Below are 11,955 nucleotides of genomic sequence, written 5' to 3'. Positions count from 1 at the left end.
TTTGAGAACATCTTCGTACAAATGCATTAAAATTAATTATAATCAAAAACAATAAAAACATTCCGAAAGAACGTACGCTCTGTGTTGAAAAGACCTTATCTTGAATTCTGTGGTGTTAATTTTCATATCTATTTTCTCGTACCTTTTGTTATTTTTCGTGAATTTGTACCGCCATATAAAATTCACCATTTTGTTTTTTAAAATTTGAATATCGAATCGAACTTTTTAGGCCATAAAACCTCTGTATCAATTTTTGAATATTTAACGTCAACTGTCGCGATGCAGATGGCCTTATCATATCTGCTATCATGTTCATCCTGATCCTAACTTTGCGGATGATATAGCTTTGTTGTCTAACAACCTTCAAGATAGAAAATGCTGGAAAATCTTCAGAAAGAATGTGCTCAGGTTAAAAATTAATATATCAAAAACGAAATTTATGACGAATCTGGTCCGTAGTAAAAATATTGCTATTGGTGATTCTAAGGTGGAGTAGGTGGATAGAGACACATATCTGAGCCATGAAACAGAAATCTCGAGGTACAACCAAACATACAAAATAAAATGAAGAGTTGGGCTCTTTTGAGCTGCATATGACAGACTTGGGATGTGTTTAAGAGTAATATCCCAATTTGTCTAAAGCTGAAGGTTTTAATCAGTGCATTTTACCGGTTATGACCTACGAAGGCTAAAATTTAACTCTGACAGTCACATTCTGCTCAGAATAATTTAACGCAAGAGGGAAAGATCGATAAACCATCAACTGGATGCAGCGCGCTCAAAATAAATAACAGTGGGCAGAAATGGGGAAGGCCTATATCTAGCAGTGAATGCAAATGGCTGATTGATGATGATGCGATGATACCAAATTTGATTTTTCCGAACTCAAAAACCCCGATTTTTCACTTACAGCAATTTTTGCCACCATATCGTATCTGCCTTTTTTTTGCAATTTTGACGTTAAATTCCAATTTCTCGACCTCGAAAACATACAAATACAAATTTTTAAATAGTGGGCTGTTTCAGACCACTGTGCATTGTCGTAAATAATCAACAATTTCGGAGTTGAAATCTCGCTAGATTTTCAAAAATTATTACAATGTATGTAATAATTTTAAAATGTAATAAGGAAATCGCCACTAAATGTTAGCAAAATACTTACTTGTCTAGATCCAACCTCTTCCTTCTTGCCATATTGAGACAAGTATGCCTCACCAAAGATCCTAAACTTCTTCTACTTACAATCATGCCATCTATTAAAGGAGAAGCTAAGCTTACTCTACCTGTCGGGCCCTGGAATTAAAATGTTAGTTTCATAATTGAATATTTTGTAATACATATTTTTTTTACATCTTCGCACAAAAAGCAGCGATATTGTTCCACTAATATTTTCTATTTTTGACTGATTTGCAAATGATATTTTATAACAGAAACTTAATCAATAATCGTACTTAACTAACTGTATAGCAATACTGATGCTTTATCTCTTTGGTGCAGTATAATTATACTTTTTTTCAATATTATAAAGATGCAAAAAGTTTAAACTTGCCTGCAAATGGATCTTAAATAGGCCGGTAGTTAAAAATTGCAAATAAATAATCGACACGTCAGATGGTTTACTTGGAGCCTTTTCCAGGCCGGTTGACATTGAATCCAGTAATTCTTCTGCAAAAAATTATTAAAAATCATTTCAATCTTAATGCGTGGGGTCAAAAATTCTTAAAAACAGCTTACCTATAGGTAAATTCAAATGATCCTCAAAACTCTCCAACCAAACGATCATAATCTTTGTGTTGGTTTCTGGATGAATATTCGATTTATTGCCCCTCTTGGGCGCCACTGGCTTACTATCTAGTTCTGGACTGCGTTTTGATGAAGCCGAGTCGGACCAAGACGAATGTTCATTCCAAGCTAAAAAAGTGATACAAATTTAGTAAAGATCACACCTATCCTGATTGTTTTTGATGTATTAATTTTTTTATATATTTTAAACGTGAATATACAGGAGATTCTAAAAAAAATGAACTGTAGACAAAAATAGCGGGTTGTTCAGAAGCTATAAGGTGAAAAAAATGTTCTGGGGTATTTTTATAAAGGACGATAGACCCATAGATTCTAAGAATAAAATCTATATTGTCGTGACGAATTCATAATTATTTACTTATTTTATAGTGTATTGAGTTGGTATTTCAGCAAAAATCAATTTAGAAAATACTATATCATACGCTCACTTATTGAAATTATTATTATTATGTTAACTACTCTGTTCATCTTTTCAATAATTGAGCGCATGAGAAAGTATTTTCTAAATTGATTTTTAGTGAAATTCCCAATAAATAAATAATAGATAATGGAGTTTCTAGAAGCTCCTACATATTTGCGTTTAAAATGTATCCCTCTACAAATGAAAGGCTGATAGGGAAGCCTAGGTCAGGCTTTGATAAAATTTTCAGGGTGAAATAATACCCTGTATATTTGAAACTTAGTTTTTTTTGTTGGCGAATTAACAAAGAAATGTAAATATAATTCTAGTTAAAAATGTATGGCTAATTTTTTACTGCAGAAAACTTTCATATGAAAGTTTAAGGTTAAATTAATGGATCAAAAATCTTAAAGGTGTAAAATAAATCATGAAGATCTGCATGTCTGTCGCTGTATGTCTATTTGTCCAAAAATGTACCTAATTGCTTCATTGAAAATTGATACTGAAAACAAACATGTAAATTATTTACGTAAATAGAAGAGATAAAACAAAAAATTAACAATTCGCATTTTTAATTATTTGAAAATGCTGAAATTTCAAATTAATTATACGGTGTGAAGCATGTTAAAAGATTGATGTTAACTCAATAAATAATGTCAAACGATAAAATTGTTTAGAAGTTGTGCAAGTTAAAGCCATACATTAAAAACAGGTACTTTCATCTCAAAGCCTACTTCTTAAACGAAAGAAAGGAATGATTAACACTTGATTTCAGGCTCCTTGCGTTGATTATAATATTACCTTAAAAATATGTAAATTAATGTATCTTTGTAGCAATTTTCTTCGGCTTATTTAACCATGATCTCACACTAACATGTTTCTTTTTTTTTAAACAAGTCATGTTTTAAACTTGATATTACAAAACTTACATATATTAAAAAGCATGATAAAAAAAATCTACTTACAAGATAATGATCCCGAATTAAATTTCCCCAAAGGGTCTGCATGTTTGACCTTGGAGGGCACCACAAATGCTATTTCGGAACATGCGTCTGCCCAGTAGAGCACGTGCTGCGACCCATCGTAGTTCTTCTGATTCTGCGCCCGTTCTGAGACGTTTTCCTTTTCCGAGTCTCCGGTTAATTTCCATGAAGTAGTAACGTGTCCCGTCCAACCCGGATGCTTATCGACACACACCGGCCATCCTAAAGTATGAATAAACTCGAAAAAGTATGGAGAAATCGAATTGGGATTTAGTGAATTTCCTACGATACTCTCCGCGTTATTTTGCTGAGATTTTACGTAAAAAATGTGTACTGTATCGCATGTTCTGGGGCTCATTTGATCCAGGATTTGCAGGTCTTTGCAAAATTCCGTAGGACTACTGTCCAGCGCCACTAGGTTAGGGGTAGTGTGAGGATTGTCCTGAAATGTACTTTGATTAATGTCATCACTAAAAAGAAAGCGAATAATTAGTACCTCTTCATCTAACGCTAATAAGCCGAAATGGCTCAGAAATAGCCGGGCAGTTTGAAATTCGTGACAAACCGGAGGAGGGACGCACTCCTCCGGTTGGTGGTTTTGCATTTTATATAAGTTTGCCTCCACGGTACTTTGTCGGTTTATCAGTTGGCTTATTAAATTCGTTTCTTCCCTCAGAGGGCTATTGTTTTCTAGCAGGGATTCTAATGTTGGTATTGATTGATCCCTAAAATAGTTATTCCAAGTTCATTAGCATTAACATATAGCTGTATTCTGTATTCTTTATCACCCAAAAATATGTATATTTATGTTTAATGGTGAACAGATAAAATTGAAGTGGAATTTTATTTTAGTGGTTCCTTTAAAGTGGCGATTGGGGACTGCTACAAAACCGGGCAGAACCTTAGAAGCAGGGTCCTTAGTCTAGTGAACAGATGAATCTTTCAAGGAGAGGTAAATGCTACCAATACAGCCATCTCTGAATATATTCTGTCAGATAACCACGTTGCCCTAAAAGCGCTTACATTCTACAGAATTAACTTCCGACTAGTATCCCTAATGTGAAGGCGTGGAAGGTAACGATGCAGACCGGCTTGCTAAGCATAATCATATTGGGTAAATGCACTTGGGCAGAGATAGAGAGAGATTCAAATTTCAATTTTCTATTTATTATTAGATATATAGTATAAAACTAAAAGCAACAAAACAATCATATAAATATAAACAAAGAATAGACTGAAAACTAAAAACAAATATTATAATATTCTTATATAGTTTTTGTATATACAAAAGATAACAAATAAACTGAAAAGAGTAATGCAATAGTCCAAATGATTACTTAAATTTTTGCACTACTTTCTATGACAAGTTATATTAACTTGTCGTTGACCTTCTTCCAGGATATTATGTAGGTACCATTTTAAAAAAATGGAGAAAAACCAATGACAAAATAAAGCAAAAACATTATACTCTGCGAGTATCATTCATTGACTTTAAATCACGTGTAGAAGGGCAAGGAGAGCCGAGTGACTATACTACATACCATATCATAGATAATGTGAAATGATTCAATGAGCATCAAAAACATTACTTACACTTGACACTGTTGAACCCTATCGACACTATCCGGAAAATACTTCTGTTTCACTTGAGCCCTCGTTGGAGTATCTTCCATCGCTACCGGCCTACACGCATTAGACGAGTACGATTTCGTTCCCGATTTGTGTCGTGGTAAATGTCGTAATTGCATCGTCCATGCATGACGACCGAACGGGCCCCTTATTAAAAGTGTTACTGTCGGTTGCGGATCCTTTATTATGAGTAAAAGTTTATGCAATTTACAATTCCTGTGAATTTGTGACCAGATATTTTTATTGGAAGTGGTATTTTGTGGGTATACACCCATGGTCATTTGTTAAAGAAACCTATTTGTTACTCGCCAACGTTTCGAATTATATTTAATTCATCTTAAGGGCTCTAAAATAGATTAGGTAATTGTGTATTTTTCCTTCTATTTCCCATAAACATTTGTTAAAAAAAATTATAAAAAATATAAGTTAACATTCAATGACTGATGTATGCATATCATGGAGCTTCAAGAAGGGGGGAAAAGGAAAACTTTCAAAAATACTTAACAAAATCGTAGTTCTCTCTCGTTAAATTATTAAAAAATACATATCACAGGGATAAAAACATAGATAACACTAAAGGGCGGTTACGTAGAGGAGGAATTACAATTGAAATCTGATAAAATGGCACAAACCGGTAGACTAAAGAAATTTACTACTAGGTGTAAAAATTACAGAAGAAAAATGTGTGTTTATGTATGTATATATATATATATATATAAAAAATTAATTGGTTTAATATGTTAGGAATGGAGTATTGTTGCTTGATTGCGGTATTTAAGTAGGTAATTTATAAATTAGATTTGAGTATGCAGAACTTAAGTTTTCAGTGTCGCGTCTAAAGTTGACAGTATTATGCTTTTTAATATGTAGCATTTCACTTATGTTGCGATTAATTAAGAATCTTTATTATTTATATTTATCCAGAATATGTATGTTATTAAAATCGAAAGAATACTCCAGTTCTCTATCATGTTCAACTAGTTCTGTAGGGTGAATAAAATTTTTCTTTAGGACATCTCTTTTGTGTTCCTTAATACATTTTTCGAGATATCTACCAGTTTGTCCTCCATAACTCTTGCCAAAATTGTTACAAGGAATTTTGTACATAATACCTGACTGCAAATGCATGAGTTTCACTTTTCTTTTTGCTAAATACTCTGCATCCTATAGTGTTGATATTACTGAAAGCGTTACTTGAAATTTTTATTTGTCCGCAGTTAAGAGAGTGATCTAACCGTTCCGTTAAACCTTTGATATACGGAATCTTAAAGTACGCTTGGTTTATGGCTCTGATGCTGGTTGACGGATGTGTAGTAGGGTCAGTATATAGTATCTTTCTAATAAGGGAAACTGGGTAACTATTTTTAATTATAAATTGCTGAATGAGATAATATTTCATAAAATTGTTGACTTGAGGGAGATATTGCGCGATATTTTAAGTTTCGAATGATGTTAATTTTTTGTTTGAGTTGATGGTTCGAATAATAGTTTATGAATCTCTCTGAAAATGTGGGTTTGTGATACCAATCTATGAGGAGTCTATTGTTGTTATTTATGACTCTAGTATCTAAAAATGAGATAGAGTGATTATCTTCTAGTTTTATTGTAAACTGTAGTTTTGGCTGAAACGAATTAAAAACTTGAAGAATCTCGCCCTCACACCCTGTAGGTATCTCCGTCAGAATATCATCGACACATCTCTTAAAAAATGGCACAGAAAAAGAAAGTTTACTGCGGCAAGTATTTTGTAATTCTGACATCACTATATCTGCAAAATCGGTGATATACAATTACCCATACCAAGTCCAAAAGTTTGTTGATAGAAATTTCCGTTGAATTCGAAATAGCTACTCTAATGACTAAAATAGAAGAAAAAAAAATGTTAAATACCATTTCTTTCTATCTATTTTAGAGACCTGAAGATCAATTAAATATAATGCGAAACGTTCGCGAAAAACAAATAGTTTTCTTTAACAATTGACCAATACACCCAGAAAATACCACTTCCAATATAATTTACAATTCCAAAAAAATAATATAAAACTGACCTGATCGTTACCCAAAGGCTCCTCTAAAAGCGCTAACATAACCGATCCTTCAGTCACGAAATATCTGAACTTTTCCACGGCATTTGAAAGATCATTGTAAGTAGCATTGGATGAACTGCACTGTCTAAACAATAATAAAACATTTACGTTTTCTATTTGTCATATTATACAATATGGAGTGATAGTTATACAAACCTTAATAAAGAAGTCTCGTTTAGTAAGGAACTAATAGATTCTGGACCGCACTGGTTAGGAAAATACGCGACCTGTTCCAAAATACAGGTGAGCAAGTTTTCAGCTGCATCTCTCACACGCATCGAAGCCGGTTTTAGTTCTTTTTCCTCTTTCATTTTTATAGGTTCGTTTGGTTTTCCGACTGATTTACTGCCAGACACACCCAGTTCGGACACTTCTAGTACCTGAAAAAAAAATTCTGCTTATTTAACCCTTAGGACGATTTTTAAGATATTGAAATCAAGATTCCGAAAAAAGAGATTGGTATTACTAAAATACAATGTTTTTGCCAAGTAGTTGATATGAAATGAGTGAATGAATAATGAAGAATGAATGAGTTTGGTATGAAAATATGTTCACTAACCATAAGAGTCTAAATTCTTAATTATTTTATTTTCACGATTTTATTATTAAATTATTGTAGTTAACTGATTTAAAATAAAGAAGTTTCTACGTTAGTTAAACTTTAGTAACAACAAAATTGATACAGGACTATTTTTCTTACCGTAGTTAAACAATCCTTATCCTTTAACAAATATGGATGTTCGCACAACCAAACCGAGCAACAATGAAACGCCGCTACAATGGTGGAATGTAAATCTTTGGAATGGGCTGGGGGTGGTCTCGAACATTGATAAACTATGTAGTCACAGAGCCACTTAACTGCACGTTTACATTCCATCGCATCTGTAAAATATATGGAACAAATTAAAACAAAATTAAATTACGAAGTTACTTTCATATTTTATAATTATTTACCTTTAAACTTTTTGGCTGCGTCAAATATATTTAAAAGTAATTATTTTATCAGAAATGAGACACACTAAATTTAATACTGTTACCTGATTCCTTAATATGAATTCTGGCCAATCCAGATAGCAACTCCAAAGCAGCCAAAGAGACATTTAAATCGGTTTTCCATGAGGAAATTAGCCGGTGACACACCAAATACGTGGCTCTGACAAAAAGGGCATGGGCAGAGTCTTAAAAAAAAATTAAAAACTTTTCATTTGCACTTTCATTTATTAATACTGATTACCTAACGGTGCATCATGTGAATCTATTGAACGCTGATCTGGCGTGATTGAACGGTCACTACTAGCCATGCTTATGGTGCTGGCAGTATCTGAAGCTAAATACGATATATAAGCGTACGCAAATTAAAGCTTAAATAATTCAATAATAAATGAATGAATTTAAAATAAAGATAAACAACACCAAAAAAAATGTAAATAACGTTTGATTAGTACCGGGTGAGGAACATAAATAAAACTACTTTTTTTTTTAAATTGACTGACATATCTTTAACATTTCCTCCTGTGGGGAGTGAGAGCAATAATTATGGAGATTTAATAAAATATACGTGAAGTATAAAATGAGGGAATAGGAGTAAGAATGAACGTACGATGAGCTGATTTCTTTCTTCTATATACAGGATGTTACAAGATTCGGTGCAAATATTTTAAGAGCGTATTGTTGTAGTTAAATTAAGACTTTTTTTCCATATAAACTTGTATCCCAAAAATGCCTCCCTTCAAAGGTATAGCCGGCGTAAATTGATAAAGAAAATCGATTATTTAGAACCGTAACTACAATTATCCGTCAATTCTTCTGAAAATTTACATGTCCCCGTTTTTTGAGTGTTGTTTTAATTTTACATCTCAAAAATCATGTAAATCTATTTTAGGGAAAAATTTAAAGGAACTTACCCTTTTGATGGCCCCTAGTTTATGTTTCCTATAAATAATTTAAAAATCAAGCAACACCATCTACTTGGCGATGAAAAAATCTAAAATTTTTGTCTCTTGCATTTTTCCGATATAATTAAGCGTTTTAGAGAAACTCAGTGATAAACGAACAGGGGACATTACTAAACTCCATTTTACTATCAATTTAGAAACAACGAAGTGGGCTTTAATTTTTGTGACATCAAATTAATTTTATCGAAGAAATGCAAAAACGATAATTTTAGGTTTTTTGATGGCTAATTAGACAGTATTCTACATTTTCAAATTTCTTATTGAAAACATTGGCTATCATAAGGGTAAGCCCCTCTGAATCCTTATTTAAAACTGAGTTTTCACCATTTTTGGGACAGAAAATATCAAGAGGATCCAAAACAATTAGGACTTGCAAATTTCTAAAAGATTTGACGTATAACTGTAGTCAGTGTTCCAAATAATCGATTTTTTTAAAGCATTTTGCACAATACGCTCTTAAAATATTTGCACCGAATTTTGTAATACTCTGTATACTGTAACCTCTTAGACCTTTAGATTTCTCTTTTTTTTAAATTGACTGATGTTGAAAATCTTTAATAAAGTGGCACATATGCTATCGGCAGCTCATCAGTCTGGAGAACATTAATTGGTGGTGGGTTGGCATGAATTATTCTAAAGATTTAGAGATTATTTTAAATTGTGGGCGCCATCCAGTTTAATGTGTTTATTTAAAGTGCAGTTGTAAGAACCTTTAACTGGCAAATTGGTTCTCACATAAACAAAAAGGATGTTGTTTAAAAAGAAATATAACAAATAGTTAAACACAAAATGAGCTTCAATTATTAACAATTTATTATCAAAATATGCTCTGAAATCAAAACTTTATGCACCAAAGTTCTGAAACATTAAAAAAATCAATATCTTGCTAGTATGTAACTACCCTTTGGACAAAGTCAGTAACCTACCGCACATTACACTGTACAACATGTACTACATCAAATAAAAAATAAATATACCTTTCAGTGCGGTTGCTTACATATAATACTGTATGAAAATCAGGATAGTGAGATTAAAAGGTATTGAATAAATTATTATTTTATAGGTAGATATGTAAATTACATTATAATGTAAAATCTATAAATAGCTGGTGCAATGTTCTGTTGTATTCACAACATTTCTCCATCGGTTTTTTCTAAAACCACAATGGTAATCTTCCACTTAATACTCTACACTGGTGCTCAATCGTTCCAATAACTTTAGGGAGAACATCTTATATCCTGTACTAATAAGAAATATTCCTCTATAATTATCCTTTTTATGTATGGGTATTATAACACTTTCTTTCCAGGGCATTGGTATTTCTTTTCCTTTCCATTTAAATTTAGCCTCTAATTTAGCAGATAATCTCGTAGAAAGCAAGTACTAGAGTTTTTCGTCCGTAAGTACAACCCTGCATTTTGTCAAAATATTAAAAAGACACCCTAGATATTGTAGCATTTTTCCGATTCGTTAGGTGCGGTAAATAATCGAAAATAGTGGAATAATTTATTTACAGACTTCACTATGAGAACACGATCACTTACGGATATTAGAGATATTTATTTAAATCTCGCGCAAATACTCCGAACTTAACTGCACCTAACAACTGACTTCAATTGGGGATGCAGGTCCTTATATACTCGGCAGAACGTTCGAGATTTCGTGCAGTGTGCCACTTGTGTCATCCCGGAATGACGGAGAATCAGCTGGTTTCTCGGTGTTTACAGTATCGTTACAATATTACATAAATTTGTTGACTATCTTGATATAATTAGTATAGCATGATTTGTTGGTATTGTGCAGTTTTTGTTATTATATGAATATTATTATGATGTATTTGTTTATCACCTGCAAAAATTAAATAAAACATTTTTTCTCACGCTTGCATTTTGCTTAGTGAGAATAAGACATTGACAATCTATTGACCTAAGAATAAGGGTTTTTATGTATTTTAAGCTTAATACATAAAAAACATTAATTTTATTGTAAGTATCTTATCTAGCATTCAAAAAGTTATTAAATACATGTTAAAATATTGGACAATTAAATAAGAAGTTTTATATATGTTTCTAACCCGCTTTTCTTCGAAGTTTCTATATATATGTGGATAATGAATACAAGAATAAACAGTATGCACATATGTAACGTAATTGATTTTTATATAAAATAGCCACACGGATGCAAAGAACGCTAATAACACTCAATAAAAATAATTTACGCACATACATATTATACTCACCGCTACTCAACAGATTTCCTGGGTTTTCACCGGTTACGGATTGAGTTACGTGCTCAGCAGTCTCATAAAGGGCAGAATCTTGCACACATAAAAATAGTCCACCCAACAACATGTGAGTATTTTGTGGGTCGTATTCCACCTGAAGGGCATTCATCAGAAGATTCATTAATTTCGGTTTCAGGATCGAAAATGAAACTGGTTTGTCGAGGGAACCTGCCGAAGAAACGTGTTTTATCAATATAGGGCATTAATTAATCCATTGTTTTTAAAAGTGACAAGTAAGTTTTTCTAGTTTGTATAAAAGTGATAAATAGATCAATTTTCTAATGGTATTGATTTTACTAATTTAATACACTTTTTGTAACAAAATGATTTATAAAACGTTATGTTTGTTGGGATTCTCCGTAAGTCAGGATGCAGAGTAAATAAAGATGGTACCTGCCGACGTGTTTCGGCTTATTTGTATCTTCGTGGCAGAGACACCAGAAAACTAAGGAAAGAAAGGCGAGAAAAAAATATAAGAAATTGCGAAAAGCTCTTGTACCTCCGGTTTGGAAGGAAAAAATACTGCATCTACACTAAAGAAGGATAGCTGAGTGATACACCCTTAACCAGAGTTTTCTCTTTTTCTTTGGTTCTCTGGTTATCCTACTCTGAGGAAGCCAATAACCAAAGACACGTTTGGCAGATACCACTTTTCTTCTGTTTCCTACTTAAACAGTATACTAATAAGCCTATCCTTTATTATTTAACTTTTCGTGCTAACTTAGCTGGCCTGACGGTATTCCATCTTTTCTGGTAAAAGACTATAAGCATGCCATTATTACACCGTAGCTTTGTACGTTCTAAACTTGAATAC

General features: G+C 32.6%; 1 protein-coding gene across 6 annotated transcripts in view; it reads right to left on the bottom strand.

Annotated features, from left to right (window-relative positions):
• Positions 1-11,955, bottom strand: part of LOC126738425 (ral GTPase-activating protein subunit beta) — a 35,262-nt gene that overhangs the window by 997 nt on the left and 22,310 nt on the right. For 4 of the 6 annotated variants that reach the window (XM_050443758.1, XM_050443760.1, XM_050443761.1 and 1 more), the window contains 11 exons: positions 11,097-11,309; positions 8,137-8,229; positions 7,940-8,080; positions 7,603-7,784; positions 7,059-7,282; positions 6,864-6,987; positions 4,780-4,994; positions 3,169-3,911; positions 1,735-1,911; positions 1,550-1,665; positions 1,163-1,293 (listed from right to left, as the gene is read on the bottom strand). In XM_050443758.1, the coding sequence (XP_050299715.1) occupies positions 1,163-1,293; positions 1,550-1,665; positions 1,735-1,911; positions 3,169-3,911; positions 4,780-4,994; positions 6,864-6,987; positions 7,059-7,282; positions 7,603-7,784; positions 7,940-8,080; positions 8,137-8,229; positions 11,097-11,309 (2,359 nt within the window). Of the gene's footprint in view, positions 1-1,162; positions 1,294-1,549; positions 1,666-1,734; positions 1,912-3,168; positions 3,912-4,779; positions 4,995-6,863; positions 6,988-7,058; positions 7,283-7,602; positions 7,785-7,939; positions 8,081-8,136; positions 8,230-11,096; positions 11,310-11,955 lie in introns of those variants that run through there. The other 2 variants (XM_050443759.1, XM_050443763.1) reach the window with 2 other exon arrangements.

This window comes from Anthonomus grandis, chromosome 7 (assembly GCF_022605725.1).
Source record: "Anthonomus grandis grandis chromosome 7, icAntGran1.3, whole genome shotgun sequence".
Lineage (NCBI taxonomy): Eukaryota > Metazoa > Arthropoda > Insecta > Coleoptera > Curculionidae > Anthonomus > Anthonomus grandis.
This window is presented reverse-complemented; position numbering and strand designations above follow the sequence as displayed.